The 25,868-nt window shown below is 42.4% G+C and overlaps 3 protein-coding genes across 3 annotated transcripts; all 3 read left to right on the forward strand.

Annotated features, from left to right (window-relative positions):
* The first annotated feature begins 518 nt into the window (after nt 1-518).
* On the forward strand, nt 519-1,702 carry cldn8.1 (claudin 8, gene 1). The gene has a single exon (XM_004912157.4). It carries the CDS (start codon nt 968-970, stop codon nt 1,646-1,648), a length of 681 nt encoding a protein of 226 aa, XP_004912214.1. The 5' UTR covers nt 519-967; the 3' UTR covers nt 1,649-1,702.
* Nucleotides 1,703-7,220: 5,518 nt separating this feature from the next.
* cldn8.2 (claudin 8, gene 2) lies at nt 7,221-9,802 on the forward strand. Its single transcript, XM_004912158.4, has one exon. The coding sequence runs from the start codon at nt 7,367-7,369 to the stop codon at nt 8,045-8,047; it is 681 nt and encodes a 226-aa protein (XP_004912215.1). The 5' UTR covers nt 7,221-7,366; the 3' UTR covers nt 8,048-9,802.
* Nucleotides 9,803-18,735: 8,933 nt separating this feature from the next.
* cldn8.3 (claudin 8, gene 3) lies at nt 18,736-21,399 on the forward strand. The gene has a single exon (XM_002938438.5). It carries the CDS (start codon nt 18,926-18,928, stop codon nt 19,844-19,846), a length of 921 nt encoding a protein of 306 aa, XP_002938484.1. The 5' UTR covers nt 18,736-18,925; the 3' UTR covers nt 19,847-21,399.
* The last annotated feature ends 4,469 nt before the right edge of the window (nt 21,400-25,868 follow it).

Genomic DNA, 25,868 nt, shown 5'->3' on the forward strand with positions numbered 1-25,868 from the left:
ATGGCAGATATACCAATATTTTCCTATATCTGTAACATGGTTAAGAGGTAGAGGGATGCAAAGTTGATCCAGGGTCTGGTCCAATTTCCCACCTGGGAAAGGCAGGTTTCACAAACAAGTTGAACTTAACTTTCACCCTCATCTACAATGTTACTATGTATGCAAGCTACTATGTCTAGTATTTCATAGCAACCCATCGGATATTGCTGTCAAACATCACACAAGTAAAAGAACATTATTTCTCTTATATATCAGTGGGAGCAGCCATGATTATTCTGACAGGATAAGCTCATTCATTGACCCAAGTATACCCAAAGCCACTATTTAAACACTATTTAAAACCCACTCCTCACTGAATTGTACATTTTGCAGCTTGGCTGGTCATATTTCTGAAGGTTATTTTAACTTTTCATATCATTGTTTTTCAGGTAATGGTTTTTTCTAGGAAGGGAGCTATCAGGTCACACCAAGTGGAGGTGATTGCTCAAGCAAGGAGACCTGTGTGTGTGTGACTCCTGAGCACTCTCTCCTGTTTCTCTTTTGCAGACTGTAGCTCTTGGACTCCCTCCATCTACCTGAAGTGCCTGTTGCTCAGTAAAGCAAAATAGAAATTGTGCTAGAACTTGCTCAACCTGCCAGCTGTTATGATCTAGTGCAACGCCAGGCACATATATTACAGTTCTAGCAGTAAAGAATCTATGTTGGTATAAGCACACCTCTTTAGACTATCATATCATTGGCTGGGAAAGCTGTCAGACCTGATAAACAAGCACTTCTGTCTCCTTCCAGTGGAATTTAAATTTTGGAAAGCGGAGCATATAAAATTCCAACCAGCCCGTACTGGGTTTCATTGGTCCTTGATGTTTGGGAACTAAGAGTCACTTTCTTGAGCGAAGAGTAAGAGTTTCAGTTTGCTGCACATACAGGACTGATCCCTGTACTGCTGAGCTCCATCCGGGAAGACAATATGGCTTTGCAACTTGTTGGTCTGGTGTTGGGAGGCATTGGCTTGATAGGAACTTGTGCTGTCACCGGCATGCCCCAATGGAGAGTGACTGCCTTCATTGATAACAACATTGTGGTGTTTGAGGCACAGTGGGAAGGATTGTGGATGAACTGTGTCAGGCAAGCCAACATCAGGATGCAATGCAAGGTATATGATTCACTGTTGGCACTGACACCTGACTTGCAGGCTGGCAGAGCACTGATGTGTGTGGGTATCTGCTTGACATTCCTTGCTTTCATTATCGCCGTCATTGGCATGAAATGCACTGTGTGTGTTGGAGATAATACGAGAGCAAAAGGTATTATACTTCTGGTAGCTGGCATAACATTCATCCTTTCTGCGATTGTGGTTCTGATTCCAGTATCCTGGACTGGTAATCAGATAATCAGGGACTTCTACAATCCTCTTGTTCTTCCATCGCAGAAGAGAGAACTGGGTGATGCGCTGTACATTGGGTGGACCACAGCATTGCTTTTATTTGTTGGAGGGCTAATCCTTTGCTGTTCCTTCTGGATCGGTGAAAAAAAAGTCAGATACAGCCTGCCTCCTAAATTGGTAACCGGTGCTCCCCCGCCTAAATCAGCAACCAGTGGTCCACTACGCCAGCCATCAAGCCTCTACTCCAAAAGCCAATATGTGTAGAAAAGGTTACTTGGCACAGATATCAGTGGCCGCCTGCAAAGAGACCCACTGCAAGTAAATATTGCAAAGAACTGACATGGTTCTTGTAGTGAGCTTTGCTTGTGTGGACATTTTGGTTAAGGGCATTCCTACTGTTTTGCCATTTGTCTTATGATTCACTGTCCTGTTCTTGTTTCCCACCTCCTGTCTAAGCCTTGAGCAAGTAAGGAGCAGGCCAGTCTTACCTGCCTTGTTATAATAAATGTACCAGAAGTACAACTGCTTCACCTGAACTAACACAGCAGAATCATTTAACCCACTGCTATCCAAGCAGTTTATCTCAGTTCTGACAACTGAAGCCCTTTGAACTGCAGAATGGGAGAGTAAAATATGGAGCCTTTCAAAGACTGTGAACATTGGTCACTACAGAGTGTTGAGATAACACTTGACTTTGTGCAAGATTAAACCCATGTAAATGGGACAAAGCCCATGTAAATGGGACTTTTCTAGGAGCCTTAAGGAATTTCTTCCCAGAATCCTGTTATGACTTATTTGCATGCGTATGAGACGGTCTCCTCAATCCTTTTAGCTTGTTCGTGAATCCCCACTCCTGGCTCTACCTAAGCTGATCAGAAAACCCTGCGCTACACTGATGAGCCCCAAAAAGGGCGAAACCGGTCTGTAGTTGGGAATGTGATCAGCTATTATCCTGGCTTCTGCTTTAAACCCAGTGGGTGAGCTTTAGCCTATAGGATAAACCCATGTAAATGGGACTTTTCTAGGAGCCTTAAGGAATTTCTTCCCAGAATCCTGTTATGACTTATTTGCATACGTATGAGGTGGTCTCCTCAATCCTTTTAGCTTGCAAGATTTAGGGATTGTACTTGTGGTTTTGGGAGCAGATGCCAAGAATCATGTGCTTATGGACATTTGTAACCGAATTTAGAAAGATTTTATTGGGTTTAATTGCCGTGCAAGTGACACCGGGTGTCGGAGAAAGATTGACTGTAGAAGAAAAAGTGGCTTCAGTGGCATTATAGGGCACCATGCAAGAACTGCATTTGAGCACCCCCAGTTTCCACCCCCCTCTGATGGCTTCTACTGGAGGAGTGTGCCCGGGTACAACTGCACCCACTGCCCCCTGAATAGTTACACCACTAAGCGGCTTTAACTCAACTCTTGATCTTCAATACAATTGTAAGCTCTGAGGGTAACCTACAAAATCAAGCCATCACATGGGAATGGCCATTAAACATCTGCGGTAGGGCAGGGCCTTAACAGGTTCTATGTATATACACATGCTTATATAACTCATTATGTCATTTAATAATAAATACTTCAAAGCATCCATTCCTGCAGCTGCCAATGTTCTCTGCTAATAGTGTTTATACTTTTACTATTTTTCCTGAAACACAGTGTATACAACATAAACAGTCATACTATTTCTGATCTTAGATGTGTCAGAGCTACCATATTTTTGGTCTCAGCTGAGACATTATCCATCAACAGATATAAGGACAGCAGCAAATACAGCTTACGGAGGAGGGTATTTTTAAAAAAATATAGGGCAGTGTTTTAAAATAAGAATACTTTGAATAATTCCCTTACAGTGGAATAATATAATTCTATGGACTAAAACTAGTTTGTGTTTTAACGGACAAAATCCAATGGACAGATTTTTTCCCATTTAGAAACCCATAGCAATCAGCAATTAATGTTTCACAAGACTTAGCTAAGTGGTTATAGGTTGGCCATTGTAATTGCCAGTGAGTTTGCACAATGGCAGAGGGCAAAGCATCTATACATGGGGTGCCCCTATGTAAACTGAATGCACATTGGTAGCTGTGGTTGTATTGATAACATTGCTCTGAAACAGTGAGCTGGAGATTGGCCCTCAACTGTTAGGGGCTCATATTTTCAAATTAACTATTCTTAAAAGAGAAGTAAACCCTAAAAGCATTATGGGGTCCAAATGCCAAATTTCATATACTGAACTTACTGCACCAGCCTCAGAATCTCAATAACAGTAATGATCCAGGCCTTTGTAGTTGTGCATAGGGGGGCACCATCTTGGATTATGTTAGCAGCCTCAGTGGCACTTACATGTTTAGTGTGGTCTGGGCAGCTACTGAGAAACTAAGCTTAGGGGTGTCACAAATAATCTAGCAGAAAATGACATTCATCTCTCATAAAATCTGATGCTACAGAGCTGATTATTAAATTCCTATACAAATGATACTAATCTGAGCTGTCATGTAATGAGAATCTGAATAAATAACTAATCAGCTTTGTATAGTGACTTTTATTTTATTTTTTATTTTTATTTTATTTTTATTTTATATTTATTTTTATATACAGTATATTGTCAGTCCCTAAGCTCAGGTAACTGACAGCAGCACTGGGGCCTATCGGAAGGCAAATATCTTTACTGTGGGGCTGTGGGGGCCTTGGGCTGGTACAGAAGCCCATAATGTGCAGCATTTCTAACCTACTTCTTTGTTGAACTTTACTGCTCCTTTAAAATGAGTTTCTGAGCAATACCTAAGCCCAACCTTCTATTGTTTTGCATTTATTTTTTTTTTTGTTTTGCATTTTTTTTTTATCCAGAGGGATAAGATGAACATGTTTATTTTACCCCTCACACATGAATACGATGAGGATCACCAGGTCCAACCTCAGTGACACTTTCTGGAGACTTTGAATAAATGACTTTTTCCCCTTTTCCCATCCCAGACATAAACTTGCTGCCTCCAAAGCATTGAGTTCCCAGGGTACAAATCTCACCTTTTTATAAGAATGTGCTCTTGTGACTTTAACGCAATATTAAAAAGTTTACTGCTTCTAAAGGCCAGAAAGTGCAAAATGGGGAAATTCATTTTTGATGTCTTATATATTTTTATTTATTATTGTGTATAAAATGCATTGGTATATACAGGCAGGGGCATGGTTTTATTATTATTTAAAACAGACACACTTGTTAAGTTAAAGTAATACTGTCATGGGAAAACACGTTTTTCAAAACCGATCAGTTAATAGAGCTTCTCCAGCAGAATCCTGCATTGTAATCTGTTTTTCCCATATTCTTCATTTCCCAGGGTGCCACAGTCATGTGACCTGTACTCTGATAAACTTCAGTCACACTTTACTGCTGTGCTGCAAGTTGGAGTGATATCCCCCCCTCCCCCAGCAGCCGATCAGCAGAACAATGGGAAGGAAGCAAGATAGCAGCTCCCAGTAGGTATCAGCACTCAATAGTAAGAAATCCAAGTCCGGCTTGGGACTCCTCCAGTTACATGGGAGTAGGAAAAACAATAGGTTAGCTGAAAGCAGTTCTAATGACAGTATCCCTTTAAAGGTAACTGCTTTACATTTTAAATGCTATCCGGATTCATACGCTTTCTTTAAGGCTGTAGCAAATGCTTCATAGTAATTAATTAAAAGGAAACTATCCAAGAAGTATCACCACATTCCTGCTGAATGGAGCCCTTCCGTGTTCATGTATACATGTGTTTTGAAATATCTAGACATCCAGTTAAGATAAATACAGTCAGTCTTACAATCATGTTATGTTTTTTGGAAAGCGGAGAAATTTCCTATATTTCTATGTAAATGTAAAGATTTTTTTTACGATAACAACCACTGGGGCAGGGACTGATGTGAAAGAGAATGGGAAAGAAATTATCTCTGTTAAGTTGTCTGTAAATGTTTTGGAACTTTTTAAATAAAGAATAATAATTACAACCTTCATGAATAGCTTCTTGTGTACATAGTGATGTTCATTTCCTTCCCAGTGCAAAAGAACAGGTACCCCCCGGTGAGGGTGTTGTCTAAAGGATAGGGTGCCAAAACTACTAAATGGCGAGGCCCAAGTTGAAGTCAGTTATGGTAAAATTTGAGGCACAATATTGGCTTTATGCTAAGGTTATGCATTTGGGAAGTAGAAATACCCAGCCACTTATACTCTGAATGGGATTAAGTTAGACACATCCTTAACAGAGGTTGGGGTACTTGTGGATAATAAGCTTAGCTGTGGAAGCAAAGCCAGTCTGCAGCAAAAAGGGCCAGCAACGTACTGGCTTGTATTAAAATGGGTATAGATTAACTAGAGAAGAGGGTCCTACTCACTCTTTACAAAGCACAGGTCAGACCCCATCTAGAATACACAGAGCAATTTTAGACTTCAGTCATTAAAAAGGATCTAAATGAAATAGAGAAAGTCCAAAAAGAGCTACTAAGCTGGTAAAGGGAATGGATGGTCTTAGTTATGAAGAGAGGTTGGGTAAGTTGGGGTTGTATTCACATAAAAAGCATTTATGGGGGGATATGATTGGTTTGTTTAAATATACAAAGGGGACCGTACAATAAACTCTCAGGTGCTTTATGCACCAGCAGCTCCTTCCAGCAGACATTCCGGTTAGAGAAAAAGAGGTTCCATGTTAAGATGCAGAAACTAAGAGCTGTGAAGTTGTGGAACTCTCTCCTGAGGTTGTTGTATTGGCAGATACATTAGATAGTTTTGAGAAAGGGTTGGATGGCTTTTAAGAAAGTTACTAAAATGAATTCTGCGTGTCTTTATATAATGAAAAGGAATGAATTTAAAAGGTTTATATATACCTTTTTTGTAACTAGGGTTCACATTCACTCCATTTTACCTAAATGTTCTGTAAAACATAATGACATAGCTTATTCTGTATAAAGAACATTATTTCTCTTATACATCAGTGGGAGCAGCCATGATTATTCTAACAGGATAAGCTCACTCATTTACCCAAACCCACTATTTAAATGCAGACCCACTCACTGAATTGTACATTTTGCAACCTTGCTGGTCATATTTCTGAAGGTTATTTTAACTTTTCATCATTGTTTTTCAGGGAATAGTTATTGCTGTGTTTCGAGGAAAGAAGCTATCAGGTCAAACTATGTCAGTGATCCCCAAACAGTGGTTCCTGAGCAACATGTTGCTCACCAACCCCTTGGATGTTGCTCCCAGTGACCTCAAAGCAGGGGCTTATTTTTGAATTTCTGGTTAGGAGGCAAGTTTTAGAGGCATAAAACTAGTTGTACTGTCAAACAGAGTCTCCTGTAGGCTCCCAGTCCACATAGGAGCTACCAAACAGCCAATCACAGCCTTATTTGGCACCCCCAGGAACATATTTAATGTTTATGCTGCTCCCCAACTCTTTTTACATTTGAATGTTGCTCATGGTTACAAAAGTTTGAGGACCCCTGCCCTAAGTGGAGGTGTTGACTCAAGCAAGGAGACCTGTGTGTGTGTCACTCCTGAGCACTCTCTCCTGTTTCTCTTTTGCAGACTGTAGCTCTTGGATTCCATCCATCTACCTGAAGTGCCTTCTGCTCAGTAAAGCAAAGTAAAAATTGTGCACATTCTTCTAGAACTTGCTCAACCTGTCAGCTGTTATGATCTAGTGCAATGCCAGGCAAATATATTACAGTTCTAGCAGTAAAGAATCCATGGTGGTATAAGCACACCTCTTTAGACATATCATTGGCTGGGAAAGCTGTCAGACCTGATAAACAAGCACCCCTGCATCTTTCAGTGGAATTTGAATTTTGGAAAGCAAAGAACATAAAATTCCAACCAGCCTTTACTGGGTTTCACTTGGTCGCAGGTGTTTAAGAACTAAGAGTCACTTTCTTCAGCGGAGAGTAAGAGTTCAGTTTGCTGCACATACAGGACTGATCCCTGTACTGCTGAGCTCCATCCGGGAAGACAATATGGTTTTGCAACTTGTTGGTCTGGTGTTGGGAGGCCTTGGCTTGATAGGAACTTGTGCTGTCACCGGCATGCCCCAATGGAGAGTGACTGCCTTCATCGATAACAACATTGTGGTGTTTGAGGCACAGTGGGAAGGATTGTGGATGAACTGCATCAGGCAAGCCAACATCAGGATGCAATGCAAGGTATATGATTCACTGTTGGCACTGACACCTGACTTGCAGGCTGGCAGAGCACTGATGTGTGTGGCTATATGCTTGACATTCCTTGCTTTCATTATCGCCGTCATTGGCATGAAATGCACCGTATGTGCTGGAGATAATACAAGAACAAAAGGGATTATACTTCTGGTAGCTGGCATAACATTCATCATTTCTGGGATTGTGGTTCTGATTCCAGTATCCTGGACTGGTAATCGGATAATCAGGGACTTCTACAATCCTCTTGTTCTTTCATCGCAGAAGAGAGAACTGGGTGATGCGCTGTACATTGGGTGGACCACAGCATTGCTTCTAATTATTGGAGGGCTAATCCTTTGCTGTTCCTTCCGCAGCGGTGAAAAAGAAGTCAAATACAGCCTGCCTCCTAAATCAGTAACCAGTGCTCCACCGCCTAAATCAGCCATCAGTGTTCCAATACGGAAGCCATCAAGCCTCTACTCCAAAAGCCAATATGTGTAGAAAGGGCTACTTGGCACAGATATCAGTGGCCACCTGCAAAGAGATCCACTGCAAGTAAATATTGCAAAGGACTGACATGGTTCTTGTAGTGACCTCTGCTTGTGTGGACATTTTGGTTAAGGGCATTCCTACTCTTTTGCCATTTGTCTTATGATTTACTGTCCTGTTCCTGTTTTCCACCTCCTGCCTAAGCTGAGAGCAAGTAAGGAGCAGGCCAGTCTTACCTGCCTTGTTATAATAAATGTACCAGAAGTACAACTGCTTCACCTGAACTAACACAGCAGAATCATTTAACCCACTGCTATCCAAGCAGTTTATTTCGGTTCTGACAACTGAAGCCCTTTGACTGCAGAATGGGAGAGTAAAATATGGAGCCTTTCAAAGACTGTGAACATTGGCCACTGTAGAGTGACTTTATTGTGTCCTATTAAGGGACTGAAATAATACAGGACTTAAGTTTGTGCGAGATTTAGGGATTGTACTTGTGGTTTGGTGGAGCAGATGCCAAGAATCATTAGCTTATGAACATTTGTAACTAACAGAATTTAGAAGGATTTTATTGGGTTATATTGACGTGCAAGTGACAATGGTGTCGGAGGAAGATTGACTGTAGAAGAAAAAGTGGCTTCACTGACATTACTGGGGCACCATGGGCCCCCGTGCAAGAACTGCATCCGAGCACCCCCAGTTTCCCCCCCTCACACCGGGAAATGTGCCAGATGTCCACTCTGTTAGATTTTCTTGTAGTGTACACATCACCTTTGACGGCTTCTACTGGGGGAGTGGGCCAGGGTGCAACTGCACCCACTGCCCCCTGAATAGTTACACCACTGAGCGGCTTTAACTCAACTCTTGATCTTCAGTACAATTGTAAGCTCTGAGGGTAACCTACAAAATCAAGCCATCACATGGGAATGGCCAATGAATATCTGCGGCAGGGCAGGGCTTAAGCAGGCTCTATGTATAAATGTACATGCTTATATAACTCATTATGTCATTCAATAATAAATACTTCAAGGCACCCATTACTGCAGCTGCCAATGTTCTCTGTTAATAGAGTTTATACTTTTACTATTCTTCCTGAAACACAGTGTATACAGCATAAACAGTCATACTATTTCTGATCTTAGGTGTGTCAGAGCTACCATATTTTTGGTCTCAGCTGAGACATTATCCATCAACAGATATAAGGACAGCAGCAAATACAGCTTACGGAGGAGGGTATTGTTTTAAAAAAAATAGAGCAGTCCTTTAAAATAAGAATCCAAGTCCGGCTTGGGACTCCTCCAGTTACATGGGAGTAGGAGAAACAATAGGTTACCTGAAAGCAGTTCTAATGACAGTATCCCTTTAAAGGTAACTGTTTTACATTTTAAATGTTGTCCAGATTGACATGTTTTCTTTACAAATGCTTTATATTGATTAATTAAAAGGAAACTATCCAAGACGTATCACCACATTCCTACTGAATGGAGCCCTTGCGTGTTCATGTATACAATACTGTTTTGAAATATCTAGACATCCAGTTAAGATAAATACAGTCAGTCTTACAATCATGTTATGTTTTTTGGAAGGGGGGGAAATTTCCTATATTTCTATGTAAATGTAATGTTTTTTTTTTTATGGTAACCATCACTGTGGCAGGGACTGATGTGAAAGAGAATGGGAAAGAAATTATCTCTGTTAAGTTGTCTGTAAATGTGTTGGAACTGTATAAATAAAGAATAATAAATAATTACAACCTTAGTGATCTTACAGTTTGAGAATAGCTTCTTGTGTACATAGTGATGCCCATTTCCTTCCCAGGGCAAAGAATTTTGGCCGGCACAAAGGGTACAGTGCAAGTGGGGCTTACCCTAGTGAGAGTGTCTAAAGCATAGGGTCTCAAACCTACTAGATGGCGAGGCCCAAGTTGAAGTCAGTTATAGTAAAATTTGAGTGCTTATTTGTGCTCCTATAAACCCCCATTACCAGGGTTCAACATTTTGTGTCCTAGATTTTTTCTTAACCATAGTACAATGAAAGACACCCTATTTTTATTGGTGCCCTTGTCAAAAGATGGACCACAAATGGTGCTTGAACCCAAAAACTATTCAAAAGACTAAGGGTGAAGACACACTGAGCTACTAGTAGCAGTTACTTTTTCACAGCTACTAAACGCCAGAAAATCCTCTGCCATAGACAATACTGAGAATTGCCTCTGCTAAAACACATGTAGAGACAATTATCAGTAAATCATCAGGATTGTCTATTTTTGTAGCCATGGCAAGTAGTTGCTACTAGTAGCTCCGCGTGTCTTCACCCTAAAAAGATGAACTGCATACAAACATGTCAAATGGACTTAGAAATGTATTATAAGAAATAAAAATGTGTAAAATGTGAGGACAATAGAAATGACCTTGGCGTTATATGGCCTTTATTAAAGCATTCTGTCTATGGCCTTGTGTTTTTATAAGGTCTTGAAACGAGACTTCTATCTTCCCAGCAGATTTTCGTAGTGAGAGCACCAAAACTAGCAACCAGATCTCAACCTGAAAATTCCACACTAAATTAATTACAGTAAACAATGTATGGAATGTTATAGGTGTGGGATGAGATACCTGGAAGAAACAAGGCGACACGTGGCATTGCGGATAAACCATGATAGAGAAACTGGAAAGCCAGAATTATATCTATGGTTTTCAGTCCAGTATCATTTGGAGACATAGGAATTTGCCTCTACCTAATTTTATGGGTTGTAAAAGACTATTTAAGCTCATTACATAATGGGAAACATTCTAAATACCTTGTTAAGGTAAAGTGTACCTTTATTCTGGAGTATATATTTTTTTCTACTCCTTGCTTAGGAAAAATAGGTGTTTACCCATAAGGGTGAACTTCCGGCAGGGGCTGGATCTGTAGTGCGTTGGAGGGGGGTGACTTGACAGTAAAGGAAATTCCAAGGTTCAGCCTTTTTGGACTCTGGTGGGGAGGGGTAGATAGTGCTGAGGAGCCTGAGGCAGGAGATCTCAGAATGAGAGGAAGATCTGTAAACAGAGCTCACCACAGTTTGCAATAGTGCAATTTTACAGTTCTCTATTCATCTAAATAGGATTTTTCACCTCTAAGGGCTATTAGTTGCTGCAACTTTTAATTAAATCAGTTGCGGCGACTAATCGCGGCAACTTTTTTACCATAGTGTAGAACAGGAGTCTCTGCGACTAATTGCTTGCGAGTTTTGCACTGCACAGATCAGTCTCTGCAACTTTTTAAAAAGTCGTGGCAACTATTCGCACCATAGGGCTGATTCACTAAAGTGTGTTAAAACATGCGTTATTTATAGCATGCGTTCAAATTTTTATCGCGTCTAATTTTTCGCGTCTTAATGCACGATTCACTAAAAGCATACTTGCGTTAATTTACATGCGATATTGCTAGCGTTATTTTAGTCACGAAGACTATTTTCGTGCGGTATTTGACGGAACAAGCGCTAATCAATGCACCGGGTATAAATAGTTGCCGCGTGCGAAAAAACGCACGCCATGTTAGCCATACATGCCAATACGTTTGGAAAATTACTGTACTGAAAATGCCCATTTCCCTGCAAACTGGCGGCTGCATCACTCTGGGGACAACACAGACTTGAATAAATCCCACTGCAAAGTCCATATTGTGTTGCCAAAAGCTCATTAACTGTACTTTTCTATAATTACCGCCTGCCTCAAGTAGGTGTTAATTTTCGCACAGCGAAATTTAGCACGTCTAAGTGTTTGTGAATCATGCGTTAGTATTCATTTCTGCGTGCAAATTAACGCCTGCGTTAAAATTAACGCATGCGATATGCGACTTAACGCACGCGGTAATACTATAGTGAATCGAGTGTTAATTTTTTTAAAGTCTATTTTAACGCAAAAAAGCATGTGATAAAAATTAACGCACTTTAGTGAATCAACCCTCATATGTCTTTGCCCTAAAAATCCCATGCAAGTGAATAGAGACCTTTGAATTTCCCCTCTGTTGGACGGTGGCAAGCTCTAATTCAGCCTTGATAAGGGAAGCTTGATAGGATTAGGATAGTTAGTAGAGCAACTAGAGGGTCCACCAGAGTGTCACAAGTGGATAGGCTCGGTATAGTGAGATCCCATCGGGATGGCATTGTTTTGAGGGGTTGGGCAGGTGTTGAGTAAGAACTGTCACTGGTTGTAACTAATGCCCTGGTAACTATATAAAGCTGAGTGTGCTGAGAAACTGCCTTAAGCAAAAAAGAGCATTACATAGACTTAAGGCTGATGCCACACGTGGCGTTTTTACGCTGCGTATTTTCTAATTCTCTCGGCGGCTGAAAAACGCACGATATCATCATCCATAGAAATAACTTGAAAAGACTCGAAGCAAACCACACAATGCGTAAATACACTAGAAAACCCCACAGTGATTCTAAACACTTACCTAGTATCCCTGGGCTTTTTTTTTCCTTCAAAAAACACACAATTTTCTGCAAGGTTGTACTCATGTGCGTTCAGAGTTGTGGTTTACTTTGCGTTTCATCACATTTTTTTTTAAAATGCAACAGGCATGTTCTTGTGCTTGATGCGAGTTCAGAAATCAGTAGAGGGTTGCATTTTGAAGTGGCAAAAACGCATATAATGCATATAAACGCAATATATGCATTTTTTTGCACTCAGCATGCGTTTATAAATACATAAAGAAACATCCTGACAAACGTTTCTTTTCTGCGTTACCCTGCGGTGCACTTCAATGATTTCCACTGCAGGGAAGCGCAGGAAGGAACGCATCCTGTTCTTCCTAATGCACCCATACTCACACAGGAACGCTCGTCAGTATGAGCCCTAATGAATGTGGGTCCCTGGGCTGGGTGGCTGCTAGGCTCTGATATATGCTTGCCCTTACCAGCAGTGAATCTTAGCTACTTATTACATATTGCTATAATTCCTGGGCTGGGTTGTATCCATGTCTAATACATCTACATCTAAATGTCTCAGCCAAATGCATTGCTCCTGGGATACAATATTGCTTTATACCATACATTTTTACAATGCACTAAACCATGTAAAATAATGTAAAAATAGAAGGAAGTGCTTTTATTTTAATACCTTTGGGTTCAAATATGTCCATAACTGCTTGAAAACTGTGCTCTACCCAGACCTTGTGCCAGCTTCCGGTTTAGACTCTTCAGTATGTGGCTCTGAGCCCTGATAGACTTCAATGACACAAACTCAGCTACTTAAAGGAACAGTAACACCAAAAAATTCAAGTGTATAAAAGAAATTCCAATATAATGTACTGCTGCTCTGCACTGGTACAACTGGGGTGTTTGCCTCAGAAACACTACTGTGGTTTATATAAGAAAATATGTGCAGCTGTGTAGCCATGGGGGCAGCCATTCAAAGAGAAAAGGCACAGGCACATAGCAGATAACAGATAAAACACCATTGTATTCTACAGAACTTATCTGTTATCTGCTATGTAACCTGTGCCTTTTTTCCAGCTTGAATGGCTGCCCCCGTGGCTACACAGCAGCTTATTATATAAATTATAGTAGAGTTACTGTAGCAAACACCCCAGTTTTACCAGTGCAGGGCAACAGTGCATTATATTTCTTTTACTTTAAAACTCTTTACTTTTTTGGTGTTACTGTTCCTTTAAAATGCAGTGAATATGCATAGAGTGGGTGGGGCTTAGCAATGCCACAGGGGTTTCCCTGCTGCTGAGTAAAGCCTGTCAGTCAGTGCTGTGACCACTTCCTGTGGGAGACTGAAGGACACTCCCATGTTTCATTTGGCTTCAAAATATCTTTTCTGCATCATTTCACATTTTGAGGGAGGATGAATATTATAGCTGAATAGGAACTTTATATAAAATGTCTCCTTTAAGCAACAAAAAGCATTTATTTCACATGGCAGGGTTCCTCCCTGCGGCAGGAATGTTTTATAAAGGGTCTAGTCTAGATACACCCAGCAGGAATGTCTGAGGCATGAATGTTACAAGGTTTGCTTAGCTAGCAATAAAACTGCAGTTATTTATTATTTACCACAGTGTTAGGGGCCATTGGCTGTAAGGAACAGATTTACTAAAACTCTAACATTTCTAATTTTTTTTTTATTTTAAAATTCGAATAAACTTGTTTCCACGAGTGTCTGGCATTTACTAAAACATCTTAAATGAAAAAGTCCATGCGGGAAAAGATGCAGAAACTGGGACTTCTTTGAATTGTTGCACAAAAAACAGCTTTAAAAATTCTAGTTTAGAAATTTCAAAGCAAAAGAAGGATCCTCCAGGGAAGGGACATCTGCCATTGTCAGATTCTGGCAGTTTGTATTCTACAGGGCTTACTGTTCCTTAGTTTAAGGTATTAAAAATACCCTCCCATTAAATCAAAATAGGAATTGTTTGCCCATATATTCAGGGCCGGATTTCTACTTGGGGCGCCCCAAGGCCGCCCCCATTCGGCGCCCCCCCACCCCCGCCGCATAAACGCGAATGCGCATGTGCCTAACTTGCGCATGCGCGAACAACCCCTATCGCTAATGCGCATGCGCAAGCGCCTAACTTAGAACTCCCATACGGAGCAGTGGGGAGATGTCCCCATTGCTCCGTATGGGAGCAAAATGTTAACATTTGCTTGCGGCGGGGTGGCATGCCGCCCCTGTGTATTTGCCGCCCTAGGCCCGGGCCTTTGTGGCCTCGCCACAAATCCGGGCCTGCATATATTGCAATATATACAAGCTGGCCAACTATGTCACAGTCACCCCTGGTCTGGCCAGTCCTACACTCACTCACCCCCGGTCTGGCCAGTCCTACACTCACTCACCCCCCGGTCTGGCCAGTCCTACACTCACTCACCCCTGGTCTGGCCAGTCCTACACTCACTCACCCCCGGTCTGGCCAGTCCTACACTCACTCACCCCCGGTCTGGCCAGTCCTACACTCACTCACCCCCGGTCTGGCCTGTCCTACACTCACTCACCCCCGGTCTGGCCAGTCCTACACTCACTCACCCCCGGTCTGGCCATTCCTACACTCACTCACCCCCGGTCTGGCCAGTCCTACACTCACTCACCCCCGGTCTGGCCATTCCTACACTCACTCACCCCCGGTCTGGCCAGTCCTACACTCACTCACCCCCGGTCTGGCCATTCCTACACTCACTCACCCCCGGTCTGGCCAGTCCTACACTCACTCACCCCCGGTCTGGCCTGTCCTACACTCACTCACCCCCGGTCTGGCCTGTCCTACACTCACTCACCCCCGGTCTGGCCTGTCCTACACTCACTCACCCCCGGTCTGGCCTGTCCTACACTCACTCACCCCCGGTCTGGCCAGTCCTACACTCACTCACCCCCGGTCTGGCCATTCCTACACTCACTCACCCCCGGTCTGGCCAGTCCTACACTCACTCACCCCCGGTCTGGCCAGTCCTACACTCACTCACCCCCGGTCTGGCCTGTCCTACACTCACTCACCCCCGGTCTGGCCTGCCCTACACTCACTCACCCCCGGTCTGGCCTGCCCTACACTCACTCACCCCCGGTCTGGCCAGTCCTACACTCACTCACCCCCGGTCTGGCCTGTCCTACACTCACTCACCCCCGGTCTGGCCAGTCCTACACTCACTCACCCCCGGTCTGGCCAGTCCTACACTCACTCACCCCCGGTCTGGCCTGTCCTACACTCACTCACCCCCGGTCTGGCCAGTCCTACACTTACTCACCCCCGGTCTGGCCATTCCTACACTTACTCACCCCCGGTCTGGCCATTCCTACACTTACTCACCCCCGGTCTGGCCATTCCTACACTTACTCACCCCCGGTCTGGCCAGTCCTACGCTCACTCACCCCCGGTCTGGCCTGTCCTACACTCACTCACCCCCGGTCTGGCCATTCCTACACTTACTCACCCCCGGTCTGGCCAGTCCTACACTTACTCACCCCCGGACTGGCCAGTCCTACACTCACTCACCCCCAGTCTGGCCAGTCCTACACTCACTCACCCCCGGTCTGGCCAGTCCTACACTCACTCACCCCCGGTCTGGCCTGTCCTACACTCACTCACCCCCGTTCTGGCCTGTCCTACACTCACTCACTATTATTCCTCCTCTTCCAGGCTCCCAGCAACACCCTCCCTGTATATCAGGAACAGGAAGCCAAAGAGGAAGTGCCAGTCCTCTCCCAGCACCCTATCAAAGTGTGACAGGAAGTGGTCACCCTACCTGCTATCCAATAGCATCCATATGTACATGAACCCTAGGGCTCCCTACACACAATCATGTTAACTAAATCTTATGTTTGTGGGCTTAGAGAGATATTTGTAGTCATCAGCATTTACTTTTCCTTGGCTTACTGCTACTATATCTGACGATATACTTTTTGTCAGCCTTCCTGAGTGCAATTGTAGCAAGGCTAGTATCTTGTTTCTGTGGTGAGACAGGGAGTTGCCTTTGTTTCAGTTGCTAGTAATAGTAACATAAGGTGGAGGAAACTCTACTGTGTTCTATTCCACAACTAATAAATCGTGAGATCGCTAGTGCAGAGAGCGCAATTGCGCTCTCTGCAGTAGAAGAGCCGAATTTCCGGTTTAAAAACCAGAAATTCGGCTCTTAAAGTTACCAGGAGCGGCTTTTTGCCGCTCCTGGTAACTGGGGCGCTTCTGCCGCCTGAGGCGAGTTTCTCAACTCGCCTAATGGCAGAAGCGCCCCTGGATGCAGGCATCCTTAAACTATGGCCCGAGGGCCGGATACAGCCCCCCAAGGAAGGAAGCAGAGGGGAGTGAAGCAGCGGGGAGCCGGAGGAAGCAGAGGGTAACCGGAGGAAGCAGAGGGTAACCGGAGGAAGCAGGGGGAAGCCAGAGGAAGCAGCGGGGAGCCGGAGGAAGCAGAGGGTAACCGGAGGAAGCAGGGGGAAGCCGGAGGAAGCAGCAGGGAGCCGGAGGAAGCAGCGGGGAGCCGGAGGAAGCAGGGGGAAAGCCAGAGAAAGCAGGGGGAAGCTAGAGAAAGCAGGGGAAAGCCGGAAGAAGCAGCGGGGAGCTGGAGGAAGCTGGAGGAAGCAGCGGGGAGCCGGAGGAAGCAGGGGGAGCTGGAGGAAGCAGGGGGAGCTGGAGGAAGCAGGGGGGAGCCAGAGGAAGCAGAGGGTAACCGGAGGAAGCAGCGGGGAGCCAGAGGAAGCAGCGGGGAGCTGTAGAAAGCAGAGGGTAACTGGAGGAAGCCGGGGGAAGCCAGAGGAAGCAGCAGGGAGCTGGAGGAAGTAGCGGGGAGCCAGAGAAAGCAAGGGGAAGCCGGAGGAAGCAGGGGAAAGCTCAAGGAATCAGCAGGGAGCTGGAGGAAGCAGAGGGGAGTGAAGCAGTGGGGAGCGGAGGAAGCAGCGGGGCGCTGGAGGAATCAGAGGGTAACCGGAGGAAGCAGAGGGAAGCCGGAGGAAGCAGCATTTAAGGAACAGTCACTTGACACCAAATAATATTAATAAGCATATCTCTCTATAATGAGAAGGGATTAAGTTAAAAGGTATATATCTCTCTATAATGAGAAGGGATTAAGTTAAAAGGTATATATACCTTGTTTGTAAGTAAGACTTAAGGGACACAGAGAAGGAAGTCTTAACCAAGGGACTAAACGTTGCCGCAGCCCCATGGTATCAATACCTGGGCTAAAGAAAAGAAATACAAGGAACTTTATTGATACCCAGAGAAAAATCAAGGTCAAGCAAAAAAAAAAACCAAAAAAACAACAACAGACAAAAACAAGAAACCTAGAGTCGAAGCAACATAGTCTTTCTATATGTGACTGGAACATCAGGAAAACAAACTTTGCATACCTGTGTTTTTCAAACCAAGCAACACCCTGAGACAGAAGTTGGTACACCCAAAAGACTCTACACCAAAGCACATGAAAAGTGATGTGGTCTCTGCTGTCCTGTGTGGTAAAGAGTGCTCAGAACTATACATTAGGGGGGCTAAACAACCTCTTATTAGGAGAGTCCAATATAGGAGGGCTAATTCCTCAGGACAAGACTCAGTCTATATACATCTAACAGAAAAGTGAACACTTTGAGGACAGCAATGTGCAAGATGTGTGAAGGAGGCCATTTATTCCAAACTAGCCATGTACACATGGTGGAGGCTATGTTGCACTGAAGTTTCCCTGTTTACTTTAAGCCTGGTCCCATGGCTGACTGAATATAGGCAGGGTACCCATACAGTTACAGTGTGATGTGTCTAACCAGTGGCAGGTTATTAGGGTAAGAGGGACTCTAGGAACCAGTTAAAAGTTATAGAAAACTAGAGAGTTGCAGAACAAAAAATATAAAAAATTAAAAAAATCACAAAACTGTCATCATCAAGGTGAAACCCACTACTTAAACACAGACCGTACATTTTATATCTTTTCTGTTCATATTTCTGAAGGTTAATTTAACTTTTCATAGGGAATAATTATTGCTGTTCTTCAAGGAAGGGAGCTATCAAGTCACCCTAAGTGGAGGTGTTTCTGCAAGCAAGGGGACCTGTGTGTGTGTGACTCCTGAGTCTTCTTGTGCGCATTCTTCTACAACTGGTTTGTCTTGTCAGCTGTTATGCTCTAGTGAAACGTCAGGAAAGTGTATTATAGTTTTAGCAGTAAAGAATACATTGTTGGTGTAAGCACACCCCTTCATATAATTGGCTGGGAAAGCTGTCAGACCTGATAAACAAGCACTCCTGTATCTTTCAGTGATGTGTGATTTTTGGAAAGCTGTGCACATGAAATTCCAACCAGCCCGTGCTGGGTTTCACTTGGTTGCAAGTGTTTAAGAATTAAGAGTCGCTTTCTTCGGCAGAGAGTAAGAGTTTCAGTTTGCTGCACACACAGGACTAATCCCTGTACTGCTGAGCTCCATCTGGGAAGACAATATGGCTATGAAACTTGCTGGTCTGGTGTTGGGAGGCCTTGGCTTTGTAGGAACTTGTGCTGTCACCGGCATGCCCCAATGGAGAGTGACTGCCTTCATCGATAGCAACATTGTGGTGTTTGAGGCACACTGGGAAGGATTGTGGATGAACTGCATCAGGCAAGCCAACATCAGGATGCAATGTAAGATATATGATTCACTGTTGGCACTGCCACCTGACTTGGAGGCTGGCAGAATGTTGATGTGTGTGGCTATCTGCTTGACATTCCTTGCTTTCATGATCTCCATCTTTGGCATAAACTGCACTGGGTTTATACTTCTGATAGCTGGCATAATATTCATCCTTTCTGGGATAATTGTTCTGGTTCCAGTGTCCTGGGTCGGTTATCGGATCATCCAGGACTTCTATAATCCCCTTGTTCATCCATCTCAGAAGAGAGAACTGGGCGAAGCACTGTACATTGGGTGGACAACAGCATTGGTTCTTATTGCTGGAGGGATAATCCTTTGCTGTTCCTTCCAGAGCAGTAAAAAAGAAGTCAGATACAGCCTGCCGCCTGAATCAGTAACCAGTGTTCCACCACCTGAATCAGTAACCAGTGTTCCACCGCCTGAATCAGTAACCAGTGCTCCACCGCCTGAATCAGTAACCAGTGTTCCGCCACCTCAATCAGTAACCAGTGTTCCACCGCCTGAATCAGTAACCAGTGCTCCACCGCCTGAATCAGTAACCAGTGTTTCACCGCCTGAATCAGTAACCAGTGTTCCACCGCCTGAATCAGTAACCAATGTTCCACCGCTTGAATCAGTAACCAGTGTTCCACCGCCTGAATCAGTAACCAGCGTTCCACTACAGAAGCCTTCAAGCCTCTACGAAAGCCAAGATGTGTTAAAAGGATTACTTAGTACAGATATCAATTGAAACCTACAAAGAGATCAACTGGGATCAAAGCAGGAATTGCAAAGGACTGACTGGTTGTGACTGAAACTGAAACTCTTTGCACTGCAGAATGGGAGAGTAAGATAGTGAGCCATTTGAGATTGCTGAACATTGGTCACTACAGAGTGTCTTATCAAGGGATTGAGATAACACAGGACTTCATTTTGTTCAAGATTTAAGGATAGTACTTTTGGGGAGCTGATGCAATAATTATGAGCCTATGGACATTTGTAACTAACAGAATGGTTTTATTGTTTTTTTTCTGCACCAGAATATTTCCTTTCAGCTGCCGTGCAAGTAACACCGGGTGCCAGAGAAAGAAAAAGTGGCTTCAGTTGTAGAACTAGGGGGCCACAGGCCCAGGGGCACCTAGGCCCTCCCTGTCTGCCTAGCAATTAATCAGCAATCAATGTTTCACGAGACAAGTGCAATTAAAAATAGTAAAAACCAAAATAAGCTAAGTGGCTATAGGTTGGCCATTGTCATGGCCAGTGAGCTTACACAATGGCAGTGGGCAGAGCATCTATAATGGGGGGGGATGTATGCGTGCTTAATGCATGTTGGGAGCTGTGGTTGAATTGATGACGTCTATCTGAGACAGTGAGCTGGAGATATGGTGATTACTTTTTAAAATGATTTCATGAGTATTAGTGAGAGCCCACCCCTTGGCATTTTAATACATTTTTAAGAGGCAAAAAAGTACAGAGGGATAAGATCTACATTTGTATTTTAACCCCAAAACATAAGAATGGATACAAATGAACATGATGAGGAACATCAGGTCTAATCTTGGAGCTGCCCTCTGTTGACTTTTCCCCATTTTCCCATCTCAGCCATAGACTTGCTGCCCCCAATGTATTGCTTCCCCAGGGCAAAAATCACACCTTTTTATTAATGCAATGTTAAAAACTTTGTTGCTTCGGAAAGCCAGAAGTGGGAGTCATTTTCGATGCCTTATATTTTTTTTATAATTGTGTATAACATAGTTGTGTATAACTTATTATTGGGTATTAGCATTACGTCTTCAGGTTCCAGTACACAATTCCGCATCTCCCAGCATTCATAGTAAGGCAGCTCCCAGCAGCTTTCAGCTACCATAATCATGGATAGTCATTGGCAGGAGATAGCTCTCCAATCAGTATGTTGTCTTGCTGTTGCTGAACTACTCCCATCACCAAGTTAAAGGTCCCTGCTATACATTGTGAATGCTGTACGGATTCACTGAATTACACTGTAGCAAATGCTTTATATTAATGGTTCAAAAGGAAACTATCCAAGACTTTTAACCACATTCCTATTGAACGGGGCCCTTGTGTGTTTTGAATTTTCTATCCATTTAGTTAAGCTAAATGCAGTCAGTCTTACAGTGTTTTGTTTTCATGTTATTTTTAATGGGGAGAATTTTCTATGTTTCGATGTTAATTTATTTATATGTTTTACATGATAACCACCTGATGTAAATGAGAAATGATCTCTGTAAAGTTATCTGTAACTGTGTTGGCACTGTATAAATAAAGAATATTAAATAACTGTTAGCTGTCAACCCAATTTTGGCACCCCCTCCCTTCTCCCTACATCCAACCGCATTCCCCCAATTTTTATGATTTCTGCTGAATTTTCCTCTTTTTTTCTGGCTCGCATACGCAGTAAGCGTTTTTGGCAGCCATGTGAAGTGTGTGTGTATGTGCAGGTAGTGGCTTCAGCTGGGCAATCATTTATTGAGTGCTTAATGAATAGATTACACATACAGCGTGCAGTTGAGATCCAATTCTTATTAATTAAATAGTTCCCATTCCTTACTCTGCTTTCTCTCTTATGCTTTTCATCTCACGCTCTGTTCCTGCCTTCTTACCGAGCCTGCCTTTCTGCTTTATAGGAAAACTAAACCCCCAGCATGATTACTTAACCAACAGATAGTTTATATTATCTTAAGTGACCTATTAAAGAATTTCGCCAAACTGGAATATATATTGGTAAATATTGCCCTTTTACATCCTTTCCCTTGAGCCGCCATTTAGTGATGGGCTGTGTGCTCCCTCAGAGATCAGCTGACAGGAAGTAATGCAGCTCTAACTGTAACTCTAACTGTAAGTAGTGTGGGAGTAAAAGGCAGAACTCTGTCCATTAATTAATTTTAGATGATGCAGGGCTTTAGGCTGATGCCACACGTGGCGTTTTTACGCTGCGTATTTTCTCAGCCTAAAAACGCCGCACAAGCCACACTGCCCCTGACTATGGCGTATTTCAGCCTAGTACTGGTGACGTAGCAAATCCTGTTGCCATGGTGCTAATAGTGCGAAATAGCAAAAAACGCCACGTATTTCCGCTAGGTCTAGCAGCTGCCTTTGTGTATACATAGGAATAGCTTGCTGTGCAAATAACGGCATATTTCGGGAAACGCTTGAAAAATCCGTGGTAAGGCGTTTTCTAGTGTATTTACGCATTGTGTGGTTTGCTTCGAGTCTTTTCAAGTTATTTCTATGGATGATGATATTGTGCGTTTTTCAGCCGCCGAGAGAATTAGAAAATACGCAGTGTAACGTGTGGCATCAGCCTTACACCTAAGCTGTTTTATGCAATAAACAAAATATATAAATAATATAAAATTATTTTTAATAGAGATCTACATTGTTTAGGGGTATGGTTTTCCTTTAAAGGTACAATGTAACTTAAATACACAGATACTACATCATCCCCCCCTTTACTGCGTTTCAACATGCATAAACTCCAACATTAATATAACACGGAGTCCAACAAAACTAATAGGGAATGGAATTAAGCAGATTTGCTTATATGTGATTTATCTTATTTAAGAGATTCAATCTCTTCAATCAGTCTTTATGTAGGGCAGCTTGGCCTTCTACGATACCACTGGTAAACATGGTTTCTCATTTCCTGAGGTCCACCATCTCCCTTTTGTGAGGAAGAAATATCTGAACATATGTCTGTTCCACTAGGCAATTGTTCAGTTTCCCGGGGTGGCGGAGTACAATGATGCTCCATTCTTCCTCAAAGACATACCCAGTGGAGGCTTGGAAGAGTTAGGTACCAACTGGAATGCAAAAGAGTGCTTTATTGTATTCTTAACACACTGGTCCAAACTTTATTTTGCGCTTACAATTCCAAGATGGCCATAATGAGCAATGTTGAATATGGATTGACAAAGACACACAGGAGCTACAAGTTTAGTTCCCCTAAGAACAAAATAGTCCTTGGAGTGATGGAGAGAATTCTCCTCTGACAGTTGAGAAGGACTTTAGTTTACAAATATCCAGGATATGGAAATTTGAGTCGATGGGGAAAGTTTGAGTTCATGTTATTACCAAAACAAAATCTGAAGTATGAAAATCAAAAATAAATGCAGCAGTGGATTAATTAAAAAAAAAAAAAAAGTAAAAAATATTTAGGACATAAATAGTCTAACGCGTTTTGTGCCTAGCAGGGCACTTACTCATAGAGGCTAATTTACTAATCCACAAATCCGAATCCCGAATGGGAAAAAATCGGATTGGAAACTAACATTTTGTGACTTTTCCGTATTTTTTGCGATTTTTTCGTGAATTGTCGCGACTTTTTCATAGCCGTTACGACTTGCGCGAATTGTCGCGACTTTTTCGTAGGCATTACGCTAGTAAACAACAGGCAAACCTTTCCAATTTTTTTCGCAACGGCTACGAAAAATTTGCGCAAGTCGTAACGGCTACGAAAAAGATGCAACAATTTACGAAAAAGTCGCGACGGCAACGAAAAAATCGCAAAATACCGATCATTACGAAAAAAACGCATTCGGACGCTTTCGATCAGTTCGTGGATTAGTAAATCGGCCCCATAATCTATGAGTAAATTCTCTGCCTTAACAGGTTAGGCTATTTATGTCCTAAATTGATGATTTTTAAAAAAATCCACTACTGCATTTACTTTACTTTTGATTATTCTTACGCTTCAGCTTTTGTTTTGGTAATCACATGTAACCCATAGATTGGGGCCATGGTTGTGAGATCAAATGGTACTTTAGCCATTTAGGCTTTTATCATTGAATACTTTGGACTAATATATACTTATATTACACGTTAAAAGTTTAGTTTAATTGTCAATTAATAGTCAGTTGTAAGTGCCTTTGATACAGCATGGCCTATCATAAAGTTAGTATGATTCCTACGCAAAAGACTTTGGGGAGACTTCAGACTGAGCCTTCAGATCAGTTGGATGGTGTGAGATGTCAGCAAGACTGTTGCTTTTGCTTGGTCTGTGAATGATTTGGTAGTCGTATCCTTGTAAGTGTGAGCCCTTTCTTACAATCTGTGCAGACATTTTTGCTCTTGGATTCCAAAAGATAATGATAAGAGCCTGATGATCTGTGATGATTGTGAGTTGAGCTCTATAGAGGAATGGGTGGAAGAGCTCACATCTGCAGACAATAGTCAAACTTCCTTTTTCTGCATTGGAATATTTAGTTTCTGTGGTTGTTAGACTTCAGCTTTATATGAAACAATGTGTGTGGCTGTGTTATAAGGTTTATATTGCACTAGGATCTCTCCTAATCTCACTTGACTTTCATCTACAATGAGCTCAGTTCTTAGTGAAGGATCAGCATAAGCCATGGTAGTTATGGAACTCATTTCTCAGTTGATTGCATCAAATGATTCTTGGCATGAAAAGTACATCCTTCTTTGGTGAGATCTCTCAATGGCGCACTGATGGAAACGGAAATAATATCTAGGACTAGTGATGAGCAAATCTGTCAAAAAAGTTGCATGGTAGTCACATCTTTGTTATCCTCCTATGGTTAAAATAATATCTAGGACTAGTGATAAGCGAATCTGTCAAAAAAGTCGCAAGTGTCATAGAGGCTGCACGATAGCCACGTTTTGCAATTTTTTTTACAGTTCCGCAATTTTTTTGGGCAAATGGCCAAAAATTTGCTAAACTGGAAAAAAAATCTTGAAAAATCTATAAATTTGCGAAACATGGCTGTCGTGCAACTTTTTTGACACTTGCTACTTTTTTGACAGATTCACTCATCATTAGTCCTATATATTTTTTTTACCATAGGAGGATAACAGACACCCTATTTTCATATATTTGTGTCCTTCATATGAGTTATTGGTGCCCTGGTTAAAAGTTGGACCACAAACGGTACTTGAACCCAAAAACTCTTCAAAAGACTAAAAAGACTTTGTTCATACAATAGGCCACATGGTACAGGTATCGGACCCCTTATCCGGAAACCCATTATCCAAGTTCTGAATTACAGATAGGTCATCTGCCATAGACTCCATTATAAGCAGATAATTCTAATTTTTACAAATGATTTCCCTTTTCTCTGTAATAATAAAACAGTACCTGTACTTGATCCCAACTAAGATATAATTACCCCTTATTGGGGGCAGAACAGCCCTATTGGGTTTATTTCATGGTTAAATGATTCCCTTTTCTCTGTAATAATAAAACAGTACCTGTACTTGATCCCAACTAAGATATAATTACCCCTTATTGGGGCAGAACAGCCCTATTGCGTTTATTTAATGGTTAAATGATTCCCTTTTCTCTGTAATAGTAAAACAGTACCTGTACTTGATCCCAACTAAGATATAATTACCCCTTATTGGGGGCAGAACAGCCCTATTGCGTTTATTTAATGGTTAAATGATTCCCTTTTCTCTGTAATAGTAAAACAGTACCTGTACTTGATCCCAACTAAGATATAATTACCACTTATTGGGGCAGAACAGCCCTATTGGGTTTATTTAATGGTTAAATGATTCCCTTTTCTCTGTAATAATAAAACAGTACCTGTACTTGATCCCAACTAAGATATAATTACCCCTTATTGGGGCAGAACAGCCCTATTGGGTTTATTTAATGGTTAAATGATTCCCTTTTCTCTGTAATAATAAAACAGTACCTGTACTTGATCCCAACTAAGATATAATTACCCCTTATTGGGGGCAGAACAGCCCTATTGGGTTTATTTAATGGTTAAATGATTCCCTTTTCTCTGTAA

This window comes from Xenopus tropicalis, chromosome 2 (assembly GCF_000004195.4).
Source record: "Xenopus tropicalis strain Nigerian chromosome 2, UCB_Xtro_10.0, whole genome shotgun sequence".
Taxonomy (NCBI): Eukaryota; Metazoa; Chordata; class Amphibia; order Anura; family Pipidae; genus Xenopus; species Xenopus tropicalis.

Bases quoted from the DNA above. Each gene is read 5' to 3' on its own strand.
- cldn8.1 (XM_004912157.4), top strand. From the start codon at position 968: ATGGCTTTGCAACTTGTTGGTCTGGTGTTGGGAGGCATTGGCTTGATA.
- cldn8.2 (XM_004912158.4), top strand. From the start codon at position 7,367: ATGGTTTTGCAACTTGTTGGTCTGGTGTTGGGAGGCCTTGGCTTGATA.
- cldn8.3 (XM_002938438.5), top strand. From the start codon at position 18,926: ATGGCTATGAAACTTGCTGGTCTGGTGTTGGGAGGCCTTGGCTTTGTA.